Genomic DNA, 19569 nt, shown 5'->3' with positions numbered 1-19569 from the left:
AGCTTGGACGCTCCAAGTGGCTTATCAGGGGGGTGGGAAAAAGCAGAGAGGAGGCTGTGCTACTCCTGTCTGTGGGATGGTCAGAGGCCGGGAGACGGCGTCCCTGGGGTCACATGAGCGCAGTGGCTGTCGTGGAACACGTGTGAACTCCGGGTGGCCGCTACTTGAAGTGTGGCCCTTAGACCAGCGGAGTCAGCATCACCTGGCGGCCTGTCAGCGATGCAGAATCTAACCCACTGAGCCAGAAGCTGCATTTTCTCACAGCCTCCAGGTAGACTGTACTTACCGCTCTAGGTCGCAGGAGAGGAACCGTAAGAGCGAGCATCTCCCATTCAAGCTTGCTGACTTTCACGGCAGAAGCTGATCGGAGGCGATGGGTCATTCCGGGCACAGAGGCAAATATCCCTCCTTTGCGGTCACACTTCACACGACCCTTTTGTCTTGCTTTCAGCCATATCAGCAGCGACAGCTTCCTGTGCGACTGCCAGCTGAAGTGGCTGCCCCCGTGGCTGCTGGGCAGGACGCTGCAGGGCTTCGTGACAGCCACCTGTGCCCACCCAGAGTCACTGAAGGGCCAGAGCATCTTTGCCGTGCCGCCAGAGAGTTTCGTGTGTGGTAAGACTGTCTTTGTGATTTTTTTTTTATTTTCCACAAAGGGTAAGGAGGCCAGGAGGCTTCACTGTGGGAGTGATGCCTGTGATCAGAGTCAACCCTAGCCCACGGTTACCCATCAGCAGCTGGATACAATTCATTTCCCGCTGAAACCACACGTAGTGTTTACGGTGCCGTCGCCTCATTATGTGGTTCTTGGAGCGCGTGCGTTTAACCAGGAGCGAGCACGAGCTGCTTCAGTTACACGGCAAATAATCAGTTACAGGAAGATGGCTGTGTTGTTTCAAGACAGCGCTGGTGCCCGGATTTAGCTGTGAATTTCCTCAGCATACGAGGCTGGGGTTTCCCTGTGTGTTTCTTTCTTTCCAGCCCCAAGAATGAAAGGTTAAATACAGGAAGAATGAGTCTCAGGAGAGCAGCTGCTGTAGTGAAAAGAATTCCTTCATGTTGACTTGCACTCTTGCTGCGTCTCCAAAGCACTGGAATCGGCACTGGTGGCTTTAAATTCTTTTTTCCTCCTGACTGTTGGCATGTAGGTCTTGCCATCTTTTGGACCAGGGGTGGTTGGGATCCAAGTTTGGCTGCAAGGAGCACAGAAAATGGTGAGCATCTGAACACAGAAACACACACACATATACACTCACACGTACGTGCACACAGGCACCACACACCACACTCAAATAGAGATGATGCAGCCTCGTGGTCAGAAAGATGTGTTCAAAGAGCGAGATGAATTTTGAGTTGTTGCTGGTTTCTGCTCTAAGCAGGAGCGAGGGTGGCATTCCCGGGCCTGACTGGAACTGCTGGGCAGGTGTGCATCCTGCTGCCTTTCATCCCTCTGGTCTGCCTTGAGCCTTGGGTGTGATATTCCCAACCAGGGGCTCCCGTAGGGTCTGGGGACCCCAGTGGTCCACTTCTCTGTCCTACTTTTTGGGCACAGCAGTAGCCAGTGTGCCTGCTGACATCAAGATACAGGTGTCCTCCTTCCACACGCCCACTCACCAGCACCTCCATCACTTCTGAGAGCAGGCTTGCTTTCCTTTCTCCTGACCCAGTCCAGCAGGAAGCCTTAAGTACACTATCAACGTGGTAGCAGCCCTGCCGAAGCAGCTGTCTTTACTGTCATTCTCATGGGCACTGTGCACATGGCCCCCCATTGCCTAGGATGGAATAGCCGTGCCATCCATTGTTCCTTGGGTTTCTGGTCCCTGACCATTCTGTTGTCACAGAGCTCCCTGAAATTGCACTTTCTGCCCCTCCGTCCTGCCTCCTGCCACAGGGCATAACCTCTCCCTTTGGATAGGAGCCACGGCAGGACTTGAGACACGCTGCCCCCAGCCTCCGGCCTGTGGCCCTGGCGTATATTCTGAGATGTAGCAGTTTTGACACATTTCTCAGAGCCACCTCCACATTTTCACTCAGGCTCCAACCCAAACAATCATCAAGTACTAATGGGAATCGTGAAAACACTTGGCAGGAGATCAAAGTTTCAAGCTCTGTGGGAATCTCCCACTCCTTTTTTATAAAATGCAAGTATAACCCCTTCACGCCCACTAGGCTAGCTAGAATCAAAAAGTCAGATACCAACAAGTGTTGGTGAGGAAGCCTCCTACGCTTTGGGGGAGGGGAGTACAACATGGCGTAGCTGCTTTGGAAGACGGTTTGGAAGTGTCTCGAACAGCTAAACGTAGAGTTACGATATCACCCGCCAATTCCACTCCTAGGTAAATACCCAAGAGAAACAAAATGTATGTCCACGTCAAAACTCGTACATGAATGTGCATAGCAGCATGACTCATACTGACCAAAAAGTGGAAAGGACCCAAATGCCCATCGGTTGATGAATGGGTAAATAAAATGTGGTATAGGCATACAATTAGGACTACTATTAGGTCATAAAAGGGAATCAGTCTTACAATATAGATGAACCTTGAAATATAAGGCTAAGTGAACGACGTCATTCACAAAACACCGTATGTTATATATGATTCCATTCTCATAAAATGTCCAAAATAGGAAAACCTGTAAAGGTAGAAAGTAGATAAAGTGGTTCCTTAGGGGTGGAGGGAGAGGGATGACAGCTAAAGGTACAGAGGTTCTTTCTGAGGTGATGAAAAATGTTCTTAAAGTTGACTGTGATGATGGTTACACATATTTGTGAATATACGAAAAACCGTGAAATTGTCCACTTTAAATAGGTGAATGATATTGTAAGGAAATTATATTTCAACAAAGCTGTTTTTTAAAACAGAAGTATAATTTACATATAAAATTCACCCCTCTGAAGCGTACAAGTCAGTGGTTTTTAGAACATGGAACGGTTGTTTAACCCTCACTACTATCTAATTTTACAACATTTTCATCACCCAGAAAAGAAACCACAAAACCATTAGCAGTCACTCTGTCTCCTCCCTGGCAGCCACTCCTCTACATTAGGTCTCTATGATTTACCTATTCTGGATGTTTCATATAAATGGAATCCTACAGTACATAGTCTTTTGTGACTAGCCTTTTTCACTTAGTATAATTTTTTTATCATGTATTTTTAGTACTTCATTACTTTTTAAGTGGCTGAATAAATATTCCATTGTATGGGTATACATTTATTTAGCCATTCATCAGGTGGTTTCCACTTCTTGGTTATTATAAATAATGCTGCTATGAACACTGCCGTACAAGTTTGTGTGTGAAATCTCTTGGGTTATATACTAGGAATGGAATTGCTGGGTCATAGGGTAACTCCATGCTAAACTTTTTAAGGAGCTGCCAGACTGTTTTCCAAAGTGGCTGCACCATTCGTATGCCCCTCAACAAGGTATGAGGAGTTTGATGTCTCCCCATCCTTGTCAGCACTTGGTACTGCCTTTTAAATTGTACCTATGCTAGTGGATGTGAAGTGGAATCTCACTGTGGTTTTGATTTGCATTTCCCTAATGCCTAGTGATGTTGAGTATGTTTTCACATGCTTAGTGGACTTATATGTATATGTGCCATGGAAAAAATGGCTACTCAAATCTTCTGCCCATGTTGTAATTGGTCATTTGTCTTTTCATTGTTGAGTTATAAGAGTTCTTTATATGTTATGGATACTAGATCCTCAGCAGATATAAGGTTTGCCAATATCTTCTACCAATCTGTGGCTGGGTTTTTTTTGTTTTTTTCATTTTCTTGACATTTGCAGCACAAAGCTTTTAAATTCCGATTAAGTCCAATTTCTTTCTTTTTTTTTTCTTCTGTCATTTGTACTTTTGATGTCATATCTAAGAAACTATTGCCAGAGACAAGGTCACAAGTATTTACACCTATGTTTTCTTCTAAGAGTTGCACAATTTTATTAGCTCATACATAGTCCTCCAGTTTTGGTCTTCTGGTTGAAGACTCTTCTATTATGGTCCCCTCCCATGTCCCTGTAAATTTTGGGGTCAGCTTGTCATTTATGCAATAAAGACAACTGGGATTTTGAAATAGGGATTGCATTGAACCTCTTGATTAATTTGGGGAGTATTGCCATCATAATATTAAGTCTTCCCAATCTGTGAACATGTGATGTCTTTCCGTCTTTTTGTAGCTCTTTTTCACTTTCTTTCAATGAAATTTTATAGCTTCCGTTATACGGGTCTCACTTTCTTTTGCTAAATTTATTCCTGTTGGTGTTTTTTCTTTATGGTGCTACTTAAATGGAGTTCTTAATTTCATTTTTACGTTTTCATTGCTAGTGTATAGAGATGGGATTGAATTTTATGTTGATTTTGTATCCTGTAACTATGTTGAAATCATTTATTAGTTCTAACGGTTTTTCGGTGAATTCCTTAGGATTTTTTTAATATATGATCGTCATGTCATTTGCAAAAAGGTAGTTTTTTTCCTTTCCAATCTGAATGCTTTTACTTTCTTTTTCTTATCTAACTGCCCTGGCCAGGTTCTCCAGTACAATGTTGAATAGAAGGGATGAGGGTAGACATCCTTGTCATTCTCCTGATTTCAGGGGAAAAGCATTCAGTCTTTCACCATTAAGTATGATGTTAGCTGTGGGTTTTCAATGGATGACCTTTATTGAGTTGATGAATTTCCCTTCTATTTCTAATTTGAGTATTTCGTTTTGTTTTTAATAAATTTATTTATTTTTGGCTGCGCCGGGTCTTCATTGCTGTGTGCGGGCTTTGTCTAGTTGTGGCGAGCAGGGGCTACTCTTCGTTGCAGGTGCACGGGCTTCTCATTGCGGTGGCTTCTCTTGTTGCGGAGCACGGGCTCTAGGCGCACGGGCTTCAGTAGTTGTGGCACACAGGCTCAGTAGTTGTGGCCCGCGGGCTCTAGAGCGCAGGCTCAGTAGTTGTGGCGCACGGGCCTAGTTGCTCCCCAGCATGTGGGATCTTACCAGACCCGGGCTTGAACCTGTGTCAGGTGCATCCTTAACCACTGCGCCACCAGGGAAGCCCTGTTGAGTGTTTTGTGTTGGATTTTGTGAAATGCTTTTTCTGCATCTGTTGAATCACGTGATTTTTTCCCTTTATTTTACTGATACGGTGTATTACATTTTTGGATGTTAAAACAACTTTGCATTCCTGGGATAAGTGCAACTTGGTCATGGTATAACATCTTTTTATATGTTATGGGATTTGGTTTGTTAGTTTTTTGTGGTTTTTTCATTTATATTTCTAATTTTTGTTTTACTTATTTATTTTTGGCTGCGTTGGGTTTCACTGTTGCGCGGGCTTTCTCTAGTTGCGGCGAGTGGGGGCTACTCCCTATTGCGGTGCCTCCTCTGTTGTGGAGCATGGGCTCTGGGTGTGTGGGCTTCAGTAGTTGTGTCACTTGGGCTCAGTAGTTGTGGCACGCAGGCTCGGTGGTTGCTGTGCACGGGCTTAGTTGCTCCGCGGCATGTGGGATCTTCCCAGACCAGGGCTCGAACCTGTGTCCCATGCATTGGCAGGCGGATTCTTAACCACTGTGCCACCAGGGAAGCCCCGGTTTGGTAGTATGTTTGTTGAGATTTTTTTATTTTTTAGCTTACAGAAGGTCTTTTTTTATTCAAGTCAGTGTGAGTTGGTACTTCACTGTAGTTTTGATTTGCATTTCTCTTAATAATTAGCGATGTTGAGCATCTTTTCATGTGCCTGGTGGCCATCTGTATGTCTTCTTTGGAGAAATGTGTATTTAGGTCTTCTGCCCGTTTTTTGATTGGGTTGTTTTGTTTTTTTGATATTGAGCTGTATGAGCTGTTTGTGTATTTCGGAAGTTAAGCCCTTGTGGGTGGCGTCAATTTGGATTTGGATACTTTTTATTGTCTGATTGCTGGGGCTAGGATTTCCAACACTATGTTGAATGGAAGCGGTAGGAGTGGGCATCCTTGTCTTATTCCAGGTTTTAGCGGGAAGGCTTTCAGCTTTTTACTGTTGAGTATTATATACTCGGTGGTGGGTTTCTCATAAATAGCTTTTATTATGTTGACATGTGTTCCCTCTGTACCCACTTTGTTAAGATTTCTTATCATGAATGGATGTTGAATTTTATCAGATGCTTTTTCTGCATCTGTCGAGATGATCATGTGGTTTTTGTCTTTTCTTTTGTTGATGTGGTACATCACATGGATTGATTAGCGTATGTTGAAGCATCCTTGTGACCCTGGGATGAATCCAACTTGGTCGTGGTGTATGATCCTTTTTCTGTGTTGTTGCATTCAGTTTGCTAATATTTTGTTGAGGATTTTTGCATCGCTGTTCATCAGAGATTTGGCCTGTAATTTTCTTTTTTTGGTAGTGTCTTTGTCTGATTTTGGTATCAGGGTGATGGTGGCTTCATAGAATGTCTCTGGGAGTGTTCCCTCCTCTTCAATCTTTCGGAAGAGTTTGAGAAGGATCGGTGTAAGTTCTTCTTTGTGTGTTTGGTAGAATTTGCCTGTGAAGCCATCCTAGTCCTGGACTTCTGTTTGTAGAGAGGTTTTTTGTGTTTGTTTTTTTTTTTTTTTTTACAGATTCTACGTCACTCCTAGTGATCCATCTGGTCAAATTATCTGTTTCTTCTCGATTCCGTTTTGGTGGGCCGTATGTTTCTAGAAACTTGTCCATTTATTCTAGGCTGTCGAATTTGTTGGCATATACAAATGCCAAATTCATATATGAATTTGTTCATAGTATTACCTTACGGTCTTCTGTATTTCTGTGGTATGGGTTGTTATTTCTCCTTTATCATTTCTTATTTTGTTTATTTGGGTCCTCTCTCTTTTCTTGGTGAGCCTGGCCAGAGGTTTGTCAATTTTGTTTACCCTTTCAAAGAACCAGCTCTTGGTTTTACTGACTGTGGAGAATTCTTGCATGTTTACTCATAAAGGTATATAGTTTTCTGTTTTTTCTGGTTTTGTTATCAGGTAATACTTACCTTATAGAATGAAGTTAGGAAATGTTCACCCCTCATCTATTTTTTTTTCTTTTTTGGAAGAATTTATGAAGGATTAGTGATAATTCTTTAGATGTTTGGTAAATTTCACCAGCCATTTGGCTCTGGAGTTCTCTTTGTGGGAAGTTTTAAAATTGTGTTTACTTGTTATATCTGTGCAGATTTTCTTTTTCTTCTTGAGTCAGCTTTCAGTTTGTGCATTTCAGACAGGTTATCTAATTTGTTGGTGTACAGTTACTCATAGTATTCCTCTGTATTCTTGTTCGTTGCTGTAAGGTTGGTAGTATTGTCCTTTCTTTGATTAGCATTTGAGTCTTCTCTCCTTTCTCTCTTCTTTTCCCTACCCTACTGTAACTATGTATTATTCAGTTTTGTTGATATTTTGAAAGAAGAGGAGCAGAAGAGAGTCACAAACAAAAGTCCTTACCTACTTACCTATGTAGTTCCTTTAATGGTGTTTTTTTCTTTGTTTATGTGGAGTTACTGACGCGTCTTTTCATTTCCGCCTGAAGGATTCCCTTTGGTATTTCTTGTAGGGCAGGTCTGATAGCTGTAAATTCTCTCTGGTTTTTCTTGTTTTTGTTTTTTAAGGGAATTCCTTTATTTTTATTTTTTATTTATTTATTTTTGGCTGTGTTGGGTCTTCGTTTCTGTGCGAGGGCTTTCTCTAGTTGCGGCGAGCGGGGGCCACTCTTCATCGCGGTGCGCGGGCCTCTCACTATCGCGGCCTCTCTTGTTGCGGAGCACAGGCTCCAGACGCGCAGGCTCAGTAGTTGTGGCTCATGGGCCCAGTTGCTCCACGGCATGTGGGATCTTCCAAGACCAGGGCTCGAACCCGTGTCCCCTGCATTGGCAGGCAGACTCTCAACCACTGCGCCACCAGGGAAGCCCTCTCTGTTTTGTGTTTAAATCTGAGAATGTTGTAATTTCTCCTTCATTTTTGAAGGATCGTCTTGCTGGATATAGAATTTAGTTAACAGTCTCTGTTTCAGTACTTTGAACATGTTTTCCTACTGCCTTCTCACCTCCATGGTTTCTGATGAGACATCAGCTGTTAATGTTATTGAAGATCCCTTGTATGTGAAGAGTTGCTGTGCTCTTGCTGCTTTCAGGATTCTTTGTCTTTGCACAGTTTGACTATGAAGCTTCTAGGTGTGGATCTTTGAATTTATTCCATTTGGTGTTCACTGAGCTTCTCGGATGTGTAGATGTAAACTTTTCATCCAACTTGGGAAGTTTGGGGCCATGATTTCTTCAGATAGTCTTTCTGTTCCTTTTTCTTTCTCCTCCTTCTTGGACTCCCATTATTTGTATGTTGTTATGCCTGATGCTATCCCACAGGTCTCTGTGGCTCTGCTCACCTTCATTCTTTTGTTTCTCAGACTGGATAACCTCAGTTGGCCTGTCCCAATTTCCCTGACTCTTCTGCCAGCTCAGTTCAGCTGTTGAGCTCCTTTCGTGAATTTTTTATTTCAGTTTTTGTACTTTTAAACTCCAAATGTATATTGGGTTCGTTTTTACAATTTCTAGCTCTTTCTTGATATTCTTTATTTGGTGGGAAAGGATTTACATACTTCCCTCTAGCCGTGGTTTCATTTAGTTCTGTGTACATATTTAGAAAGCCAATTTAAAGTCTTTTTTTAGTAGGTACAAGATCTGGACTTCCTCAAGGACAGTTTCTATTGACTGCTTTGTGTGTGTGTTTTTTTTCTATTTTTTCTTTGTTGATAAATGAGTGTTTTAAATAGTGTAGCAACTCTGGAAATCAGATCTTCCCTGTGTCTTCCCCTGGGGTTTGTTGTTCAGTTTATTGTTACAGTTTACTTGTTTAGTGACTTTCGTGGACACATGCTGTAAAATCTGTTCTATGCAGCCACTTTAGTCCCTCTGTGGTTGGCTTAGTGGTTAGCTAATGATTGGACAGAGTCCTTAAATTACTTCAGGCCTCCTGTCCTTTGCCCAGCATCTCTGCTGTGTGTTGGGGGTGTGCCATCACTTCCTGTTTGCACTGATCCTCGATGAGGGTCACAGGGAAGAAATTTGGACCCTCTGAGGTCTTTCCTGGGCTACACATAGCGCTGCACATGCAGGTGGCCTTCTCGGTCCTCGGGAACATGGTGCCCTCTTCAAAGCCTGCTGATTGACATTTCATTCACCCAATTTCCTTGCAGTTTCCTGGCCAGCCTGTCAGTGGTTCCAACTGATACTTCTGCCTCAGCACTGACTGCTGATTATTTTTACCACATGCCCCTGGGATAGGGCTTCCCTTGCTGAGCAAACTGTATCAGGTGGAACAAAAGGCAAGCCCCGAAGATGCAGCTTTTGTGGGCGTGCCCAGCTCACCCTGCCCCCCTCACTGGTTGCTAGGCTTGCTGAGTCTCAATGCTACTGTAGAGCTGGAGAGAGAGGGATGGGACTTCGGGTAGGTTATAATGCCATAAAGCTCACTTTTCTTCCTGAGATTCACGTGTTTTCTTGAATTAACACTTCATGGGTTGTTCTAGCCTTCAGCTAGTTTCTAAGATTCCGAAGAAGTTGGCTGTGATCATTTTTTGCTTATATTTTCACTGCTTTAATAGGAGGTGCAGATTTTCAGAAGTCTTTATTCTGACGTTCTGGAAGTACTTCATCCCCTACTCCCTTTGGAGTAAAGTTTGTGGGTGAGGCCCTCGCATTCACGGTTGACTCTGTGAGTCTTGTGTTGACAGTGAGTAAAGCCGTGTATGTAGTCTTCTCATGGAAACTGCGGATTGCTTTGATAACTGACTACCAGTGGATGTGTTTGAATCGAGGAGCGTGACCATGGAGGGATCACCATTCACGTATCTGTAACTGGATACGGTCAGACAGCCACGGTGCAAGTCCCTGACAGCTTAGGGTGCACAGGGACCCCGAAAGGACTGGTCCCTGCTCGGGTCTGACTCAGTTTCTCCTTCGCGTGAACAGCAGCTGGTCCCTGTGTCCGGAAGTCTGAGTTACTTACATTGGCTCTTCTCCCCCCAGATGACGTACCCAAGCCACAGATTATCACCCAGCCAGAGACGACCACGGCCGTGGTGGGCAAGGACGTCCGCTTCACTTGCTCAGCCGCCAGCAGCAGCAGTTCCCCGATGACGTTCGCCTGGAAGAAGGACAACGAGGTGCTGGCCAACGCCGACATGGAGAACTTCGCCCATGTCCGCGCTCAGGACGGGGAGGTGATGGAGTACACCACCATCCTGCACCTGCGCCGCGTCACCTTCGGGCACGAGGGCCGCTACCAGTGTGTCATCACCAACCACTTCGGCTCCACCTACTCGCACAAGGCCAGGCTCACTGTGAATGGTATGCAAGTGCCGCCTTCCGTTGGGGTGTAAGAGTTCTGCAGAGCCACACTCGTGATTGTTCTGCCACCTGTGTGGAAGTGATTGGGACGCGAGACACACCAGCTTCACCGGGGCGTTACTGTATCGTACTGTTGCCTGGCTTGGGCCCAGAACAAGTGTTGTAGATTGTAGGGTTGTTCTCAGTGCATTCTTCGTTTTGGGTGATTTTTTTTTTTTCATCCAGTTATTATGTCAAGTGACAGTGTAGCCCCAAACCTTGTTTTTTTGTTTTTTCCATTTATGCTCCTCCTTAATCCAGGATGCCTGGTACCCAGATTCCAAGCATACCCTGATGCTGGGGAAGCTGATGCCCTTTGAGGAGATGGCACAGCCGTGGGGCCAGCCTGGGCGGGGCCACGTCCGACAGTGGTAGGGCGGCCGGCCTGACAGCGGAATGGCCTGTGGGTGTTTGACAAGGAGTTTCACTCGGCAGCCAGCTTTAGAGCCTGTTGAGATGGCTCCTTCAGGGCTGTTTGTGGTAGTGAGTTTAGGGTAGAAGGAGAGAGAGAGAAATAGCCTGGGCAGTTAACCCCTTGCCCCAGTAATCTAACAAGATTTTCTCGATTATTACAGTTGACAAGTGCCAGAACAGCCCTGGCCTCTCAGCCCTTACAGACCCCCCAGAAAACCCCACACTTTTTTACCACACATTGACCGGTTTGTCTTGGCTTGTTCTGAAGGAGTCCTCATCGTTTCTCAGAAGCTCAGGGAACTGCTAAGAGCCCCCACCAAAGCAGCCTTGATGGGTACAGTAGTGATGCCCGACATCTGGCTGGATGCTTAGCACTGTGTCAGGGAATATTTGGGATAAATAAGCTGCTGGAATGCTTTCCGCTCGTGTGTATCCAGGAATATGGTTCCACTACCACTGCTCCTAAATGAGTTTTCTTCAAGAAGGAAGAGCCATCCCATTGCTTTCCCCAGGGTGAAGGCATGTCACCTTCTCTCCGTCACAGCTTCTTGCAGGAGCAGATATTCTTGTTTCCTAGGCTCTCTCCGGGTGATTAAGGCAGGCAAGTATGAGGCCCTGGCATTTATGGGATATCCCTGTACAGACTGATCACGACATGACGGACAGTAGGGAAATGTTTCAGGAAAGCCTTACATTTGAGGGGGTGAGAGCCAGCCTCGGGCGTGTGACGAGCGAGACTGATGGAATGGCTCCCCCCTGCCCCTCCCTGGTAGGAGAAGCTGGGGCGGCCCTTGGAAACCTCACCTACTGATTTCCAGCGGGCAGGAGTGGTTCTGGGCAGACGCTGGCGTGAAGGCTGGTGAACTCATTCGCAGTGGTGGGGAAGGTCAGTTTGACAGACTGCTGGCCTTTGCATTCCAGCTTTCTAAAAACTCGACCCTGTGTGCTTCTGTTTTGCAGTGTTGCCATCATTCACCAAAACGCCCCACGACATCGCCGTCCGGACTGGCACCATGGCGCGCCTTGAATGTGCTGCCACTGGCCACCCTAACCCCCAGATTGCCTGGCAGAAGGATGGAGGCACAGATTTCCCTGCTGCTCGTGAGCGACGCATGCATGTCATGCCAGACGACGATGTGTTTTTCATCACTGATGTGAAGATAGATGACATGGGGGTTTATAGCTGTACTGCCCAGAACTCGGCCGGGTCCATTTCAGCGAACGCCACCCTGACTGTCCTAGGTTCGACTATAGATACACTGAGGGAGAAGAGAGAGTGTGTGTGTGTGTGTGCGCGCGAGAGGGAGAGAGATTCTTACTTCTCCTAGGTACCTAGAGGCAAGGTTCTCTCAGACTGTTCTGAGAAGAGGAGGTGAGTGTGGTAGGCTGGTTCTTTGTTTAAAATTTTAGGCTTCTAAGATTTTCTTAAACAAGTGGTTCCATCTCTTTAAGAAAAATAAGATAGCCAGTGAATTAGGAGAGTGTTTACAGGGCTTAGGTATAAGACACTCTACCTATAGAACTGCCCTCTAATCGGGCAGGATGGATTTGGTCTGGGTCAAGGATAAACTTGGGCCTGTCACAGGGCAGTCTGGGAACCACAGGGGCTTCTGTGGCTGGAGGTTAGTTCATCCCCAGAAGAGTAATGATTTAGTCATTCTGGTAGAAAATCTTCTGAAAAGCTTGCCACTCTGTTACAAGATCTTAGATGGCATTTCACTGATGTCTTGGATTTTCCTTGGTCCAGGAGACAAGGCAGAGGTAGAGCAGCCGAGGCCCACAGAATAACCGTAAGACCTCCACTGACTTCTTGCAGAAACCCCATCCTTGGCAGTGCCCTTGGAGGACCGTGTGGCATCCGTGGGAGAAACGGTGGCTCTCCAGTGCAAAGCGACTGGAAGCCCTCCCCCCCGCATCACCTGGCTCAAAGGGGACCGGCCCCTGATCCGCACCGAACGGCACCACTTCACCCCTGGCAACCAGCTGCTGGTCGTTCAGAACGTGGTGGTGGAAGATGCGGGCCAGTACACCTGCGAGATGTCCAACGCCCTGGGCACCGAGCGTGCTCACAGCCAGCTGAGCGTCCTGCCCACTGCGGGCTGCAGGAAGGACGGCACCACTGTGGGCATCTTCACCGTCGCCGTGGTGTGCAGTGTCGTGCTGACGTCCCTGGTCTGGGTGTGCGTCATCTATCAGACCAGGAAGAAGAGTGAGGGGTACAGCGTCACTAACACAGGTAGCTGCGGTGGCGGCGGGGGCTCACAGGGAAGGGGCAAAGCAGGAACGTTTGTGAAGGAGGCCAGGGCCAGAGGCTTCTTTGAGAATCTCAGTATATTCAGAACTCCTCTAGAACTTTTGGGAACGTGGAGTCACTCGGGACAGCTGAGGCTTTGGTCTCGATGCCACCATTCTATCATCTTTCAGGAATTGCACATTATAATGGGAATACTGTCAAATACACTGTGAACTCTGCAGTTTTCTGAGGCATCCTTGGTACTTGCTTTGCTGCCACGTGGTAGACTGTTGCTGCAGTGACCTCACAGGTCCCTTCTTCTCTCAGTTCTGTCTCCCTTCCCATCACTGTGCTTTGTCTTTTGTGGACTTGGACACCTCTCACACCTGGATGTAAAGTCAGGCTGAGCAGGTCCTGGGAGGGCTTCTCCAGTGCACAGACTCCACAGGGTGTCCCTTAACAGTGGCTGCTAGGGTCTCCTGTGTCTGCCTTTGTCGTCACCTCGAAGGGCTGGGACCCCTGGTGTTTGACTGTCCTGTCTCCTTGCAGATGAAACCATCGTGCCACCAGATGTTCCGAGCTACCTCTCTTCTCAGGGGACCCTTTCTGACCGACAGGAAACCATGGTCAGGACTGATGGTGGCCACCAGGCCAATGGGCACATCGAGAGCAACGGTAAGGCCTCAGCCCTCGGTGCAGCTGCAACCCCCGGGGCTGCTGCTGGCTCTGGTCTGGGGCAGCTGCCTGGTATCCCATCAAGCCTATGTGGTGACCTGGCAGGCTGGATGACTCAAGCCTTCTCTTGGGGTTTTTGGGACTTGACCTGTGCAAGTTCTGCAAGGTTTTAAAATCTCCGTCCCCGAGGAAGTCACTGTATTGGGACAGGGTGGGGAAGGGTGGGACTCCTAGTCCGGATAGGGTAGGACTGCCTGAAATAAGAGCAGTGAAGGACGTGCCAGGTACTGAAACCAAGCCACTCGTTGCGCAGGGGAAGCGCCCAGGTCTGTTGTTCCAGTCTCTCAGAGTACAGAGTGCCCACAAGACTAGGGGAGGCTGAGCAGCCATTGTTAGGGGCAAGTTTATCCTTGCCAAGAACTCACCATCATGGCTCTGAATGGCTCTGAAAGCTGAAAGGCCTGCCTGCTGGGAAGGCAGTATTCGAAAAGGTTCCTTACTGGACTTCTTGCTTAGCCCAATAACCCAGCACTGGAAAGAACACTTTGAAAAATGTCCCTGTTCTGGTAGCCTTGCCCGTTCTCACGGCTTCCTGTGAAGTGCTGACTAAGCCTGGAGTTTCTAACCGTGTGGGAGTCTGTTGCAGGTGTTTGTCTGAGCGACACAGGCCTCTTTCCAGAGGTGGAAGCTCACGGCATTACGTGCAGGCAGCCCAAGCTCTGCGTCGGGTACACGAAGGAGCAGTGGAAAGTGGTGGAGAAGGCCGATGGCACACCTGGTCCACAGAAGATGATGGGTATGAGATGCTTTTGTCAGGAAAAGTATTTTGCTCTTGAAATCAAAATTTGGGTTGACCTACTCATTAAGTGAAAGTGGGGGGAGACGTAATTGATGTCAGACTGTCTTAGAATTTGGCATTCAATATATAAACAGGGAGCTCTGGCCTGCCTCTTTTTAAATTCCAGAATAGGATGTCTCTTAAAAACTATGGTGTGATAAGCCTGAGCACGAGTTTCCTAGATTTATAAGTGAGTGAAATAAAGGGTTAAGGCCCAAACCAGAGTCCCTTTTCACCAGGGCCGCTGTGAGGCTAAATTTCTAATTGTTCAGAAGACTTCTGACACTAAATGGTGCGTGCTCACGCAAATGGGATTTTTTTTTGTTCCCTGAGATCAGAGTGTGTGACTTCATGCTCTGATTAAGAAATTAGGCCGAAACGTTTCAACGTGGAAGGGCTCTGTTCTTCATTAATGGCTCGGTGTTTGCCCAAGTCCTTTTCCAGTGAACAGATTTGGCAGGGGGGGGTTGATCAAAGCAGGGCTCGGGCCTTACGGCTGCAGAGCTGAGCAGCCTGTCCTCTGCACGGGACGGAGACTCGTGTGGCCACGGGGCTCATCCGTCTCTGGCTCTGTCCGCAGAGCACGGCGGCCCGGCGGTGTGCGGCGACTGCAGCAGTGACACGCACACTTACTCTGAGGAGCTGGCCTTCTGTCCTCAGCATGTGCCCAGAGACAGTGCACAGCCAGGAACCCTGAGCAGCCTGGAGCCCAGCCCGAGTGACCACCTGTGCTCTCCACAGCAGCAGAGCAGCGGGGCTGCTGACAGGTCCCGTAGCTGCTGCAGGGGGTCCCTCTACCCCAGTAACCACGACAGAATGCTGGCAGCCTTGAAGAAGCCAGCGGCGCCTCTAGATGGGAAAGGTAACGTGGCACCTTCCGAGGCACCCACAGGGGGCGAGGAGCGTGGACTCGGCCGGGCCAGAGGGGGGCTGACGTGGCCTCTTCCTTCTCTTCCTTCTAGGGGCCTCCTCTTGGACGATAGCACGGTTGTGTGAGCTGGACCCCTTAGACCTGCAGCCTTCGTGTGCGTCAACTCCGGGCAAGCCTGAGCTCACAGAAGCTGCCTCGGGCTTTCCTGATGTGCCCAGCGAAGGCGAGCACTTGCTTCTTTCCAATGGACACCTCCCCCAAGCCTGTGACTCTGGTTCTGAGTCCACACTGGTGACGGGACAGCCGCCCGGGAGACGGAGCGCACTGCTGCTGTTTGCACCCAAAAGCTAGGCTTTGTCTACCTCAGCTCTTGTGGCGTGGATGTCTACAGGAAGGAGAGGTGGGTGAGGGAGCCTGGCGGCTTCCAGCATCACTGATTTGTACATAGTTTTCACCTCCGTGTGGAGCGTCAGCAGTTTGAAGGACTTGCAGCTGAAGCACAGAAATGCAAGAGGCTATTGTGTACAAAAGGCAGAAAAGTATTTGATACCCTTGTACATAAGAGTTTGCAGAGATGGCATATATATTATATATATCTTTTACAGAGGCTATTTTAATCTTTAGTGCATGGTTAACAGAAAAAAAATTGTACAATTTTGACAATATTTTTCATACCAGCTTGCTGTTTAATTTGGGGGGGGGGATAGTTCTGGTGCCTTAATGCACGGATGGAGCTCCTAGGAGCTACAAACCACATTTGTTCACAGGAGTTTTTGGGGGGATGGGAGGGAGGGAAGCGAAGGTCCTTGGCTTGGTATTGCACTTGGGAGAGCGGACCCCCCCCTTGCATGCTTTACTGTCAGAGACTCTGTTGGCATTGGAAGTAACTTCATGTCAGTATTGCTTGTGTGTGGATGGCCTCACAGCAACCTCCCCATAGAGCCCAAAGGGGCAGATGTCATGTTCCTCTGCAGTGATGGACTTCTCGTAGGTTTAAGTTCCTTCTCTAACAAACAAGTGGAACGGAATGGAGGTTGTTAATCCACCACAAGCAACTGGTTCAAACAATTAAGCACTGCCTTTCCTCTTCTGTGATAAAGGCGAATGTGGTCTTCTTGTCAGTATCCTTCGATGGTCATTTGAGGCTTTTCAATAAGATAGATAGAGGCTGCTGGTGTTGGTACCTGTGGATTTTTCAATAGCGATGTTTTAGTTCTGCCCATATAATTAATATTACATCAGCCTTGGGGGAGGAAAAACGGAGTCCCTCCTTTTCAGGGCTAGCGAGTCTTTACTGAGGGTGCAGAGCAGGCCTGTCCATTTCCTTCCCTCGCACAGATGGACCCAGGCTTGGACTCTAAGTGATTAGCCCTTGACCTGGGTTCTGGGTATATTTGCACTTTTTTGAGACCTGTTGCTAACCATCTTGTGAGTGCCAATGTGTATTTCAGGAAAAATTACATTGAAACAAGGTCCTTAAAAATCTCAGAAAGCAAAGTTCCTTTGGCCAAAAAGCTGAAGGGAGGTATGACAGAATGGTTACTTACCTATGTTAAATTTCACTGTCAGATGTCATCACTGTTCCAAAAGGTAAGCACATTTAGAATTTTGTTCTCAACAGTTAACTGATTCTCACTTCCACAAAATATGTGAATTTGCTGCTTCTGAGAGGCAATGTGAAAGAGGAAGTATTACTTACTTTTATGTACAAAGTTATTTATTTATAGAAATTTTGGTACAATGTACATTGAAAAGCAACATGTAAAATATTGAAGTGTCTAACAAATGGCATTGAAGTGTCTTTAATAAAGGTTCATTTATAAAATGTTAAGTGTATGGCAGGGTTATACCTCCATTAACCAGCATTGCTGCATCCTGTTCAATTAATTCCAGAGATTGCCTTTGTAAGGGAGTCATCCTGCCTGAAGCAGTACCTTCCCCCCACCCCACCCCTGAAAAGGGAAAAACATTTTTAGTCAAAGCAGAATGGTATATATACCCGTTGCTCTGGGGAAAACATGACACCACTAGATTCCTGAGATTGCTGTCTGAATTTTTCTAACACCTGAAGCTTATTAGTTGAGCTCCAAAATGGTGACCTTCCCACTTCATCTCTTTGATTTCTAGTGTTGAGCTTAAAACTCCAAGCAACAAACCTTAGTGATTAGGAATGATGAACCCACCCCATTTCCAAAGTCGGCCCCAGCCCTTTGCTTTGGGTCTGGAGTGGAGAGGAGCCCGGTCAGTGACGGCCCTCCTGCCGCGAAGCCTGCTGGGCCCACCTAGTCATTGGGCTGTGACTGGTTTCTCTCTCACACACCACATGGGCCGCTGGACACTCCTCTGGAAAAGAATACAACTGTTTTTATAGGTGAAATGTGAGGGTAATTAAGACCAGCAGCCTGGTTGCCCAGCAAGGATGCTGGCTGAGCACCTGTATGTAGTTGTTCTTTTTACACCAGGCTGTCAGCCAGTGCAGTCGGAGTTAACCCAGGGGAGAAAAGCCTCCCACACCCCCAACTTTCTTCCCGACTCTCCTTCCTTTACTTACTCTAGCCATTCCTTTAAAATCACAACCATCTCTGCCTTTGGCTGATTTCACTGTCAGGTGGCAGGAAATGAAAGATCAGATACAGATCAAAGGAAGGCTCTGAAAGGGCCTGGACTCAGCGTTGCCACACTTGTTTATTAAGGGGTTCTGAGAAAATTGTTCAAAGTACCGCTGTGGACATCATTTTCTCTCTGAACTCTGGAAACCAGGCAGATGACGTCATCCCGGCCAGCCTGCAGCACGGAAGATGCGTTCTCCATGTCGTAATCTGAGCAGAACTGGACTTGAGCGCCGCGTTTTGTTGTTTAGATGGCCAAACAGCTGCTCACCGGAGGGGAAACAGTTCTCACAGCAGGACCCTTTCTTGAAGGCAGGGGCCGTCTGTGATTCATGGACTCTCTCTGCCAAGTTCCAACAGAAAGCTGCGAGTCTGGTCATAAGCACCAAGAAAGATGAAACCTCCCAGACTGATGGCTGCCATGCGAGGGAAGACACCTGCAAATAATCTGGGGGGGGTGGGGTGGGGGAGGGAGGAGGAAAGATTTTTTTTTTTAATTTTGTGTGTAAAAAAGGTTAAATTCCAACACCCACAGCTTGCTCCACTCAACACACCACGCTCATTAAACCCCACACAGCACTTAGAATGTGTCTTGTCTTTCCTTTCAGAATGGGCACTGAATTACATTCACGAGTAGACTTGTTGAAGCTGCAGCCCAGCTGCTTGTTGGCTAAGGCGGCTGAATACAAACAGCTTACTTGTGAGCACCCACAGTTAAGTCCAGCAATTAGTCAAGACACGGTAACTCTGTCCCCACAACAGTTAAGACTGTCACACCATTTTTGCTTTCAAGAGATGATGAAATCGACTTTTTTTTATAGAGAAGTCAAAGGGCTGAATCCCAGGGAAGGCCGGAGGGCAGCAAGCCGCCACCCTCTCCCCGGAAGCCTGAGGCGGGCCCTGGCTGTTGGGGAAGATTTCCCGACGACTCTGCCGCTCCTCCCAGTGACTCACTCCGTCCCATTTTGTCCTTAGGGACCCACAAAGGTGATGCGGCGCGGGGAGTCGAATCTCCGTGGACTCCCGGTTTCCCCTCTAAGAAAGGCGAGTGGGTTCCAGCTGGGAGGGGAGCAGCACCTCATTACAGGTTCCGGCCCCAAGCCCTACAGAGAGCCAGTTACCATCGAAGCTGCAACTTTGGAAGAAGCAAAGAAATGCAAAGTAAAAGAACAATGTTACTGGGGACGTAAAGTGGGTCGTCATTCTTTAAAACCCTCCCAGAGCGATGCGCAGGTATTTGTTCAAAGATGGTCACTGTGGTGGTGCTGATGAGAGAAAAACTGCAAAGAATCTACTCCCTGGTTACAGAGATGCTGCTACAGCTGTGCCGCTGAATAAGGCCGTCCATAGGGACCAACACGGAACGTATACAAAATAGGTTCTAAAAGAAGTCAAGTCCCAAAGCTGTATGTGTAACGTGACTGCATGTTGGACAAACACGGCCGAGATGCATCCTCATTTCTCTGGGGAGCAAGGGGTACAGGAGACTTCCCTTGCCTGTGTTTCTGTAGCAATTGAACCTTTTTTACCAAGAGTATTACTTGTGTAAGCAGAGAACAAA

General features: G+C 47.2%; 2 protein-coding genes across 12 annotated transcripts in view; one reads left to right on the top strand and one right to left on the bottom strand.

The window, feature by feature from the left end:
• LRIG1 (leucine rich repeats and immunoglobulin like domains 1) overlaps nucleotides 1-17230 on the top strand; it is a 121119-nt gene extending 103889 nt beyond the window's left edge. For all 5 annotated transcript variants that reach the window (XM_089919527.1, XM_089919528.1, XM_022572607.3 and 2 more), the window contains 8 exons: nucleotides 452-615; nucleotides 10009-10329; nucleotides 11743-12024; nucleotides 12599-13018; nucleotides 13565-13690; nucleotides 14337-14486; nucleotides 15109-15390; nucleotides 15491-17230. In XM_089919527.1, coding sequence (XP_089775653.1) covers nucleotides 452-615; nucleotides 10009-10329; nucleotides 11743-12024; nucleotides 12599-13018; nucleotides 13565-13690; nucleotides 14337-14486; nucleotides 15109-15390; nucleotides 15491-15750 — 2005 coding nt within the window. In that variant the 3' untranslated portion in view covers nucleotides 15751-17230. The remainder of the gene's footprint in view (nucleotides 1-451; nucleotides 616-10008; nucleotides 10330-11742; nucleotides 12025-12598; nucleotides 13019-13564; nucleotides 13691-14336; nucleotides 14487-15108; nucleotides 15391-15490) is intronic.
• SLC25A26 (solute carrier family 25 member 26) overlaps nucleotides 1-19569 on the bottom strand; it is a 171083-nt gene that overhangs the window by 10466 nt on the left and 141048 nt on the right. For 4 of the 7 annotated variants that reach the window (XM_022572609.3, XM_022572608.2, XM_089919535.1 and 1 more), the window contains one exon: nucleotides 287-18456. In XM_022572609.3, the coding sequence (XP_022428317.1) occupies nucleotides 18339-18456 (118 nt within the window). In that variant the 3' untranslated portion in view covers nucleotides 287-18338. The remainder of the gene's footprint in view (nucleotides 1-286; nucleotides 18457-19569) is intronic. The other 3 variants (XM_089919532.1, XM_089919533.1, XM_089919534.1) reach the window with 3 other exon arrangements.

The sequence above is a fragment of the Delphinapterus leucas genome, chromosome 10 (assembly GCF_059928025.1).
Source record: "Delphinapterus leucas isolate spDelLeu-1000000601 "Yukka" chromosome 10, BTC_Dleu_Yukka2, whole genome shotgun sequence".
NCBI classification, from domain to species: Eukaryota; Metazoa; Chordata; class Mammalia; order Artiodactyla; family Monodontidae; genus Delphinapterus; species Delphinapterus leucas.
The sequence above is the reverse complement of the archived record's forward strand: the minus strand, read 5'-3'. Positions and strand labels throughout refer to the sequence as shown.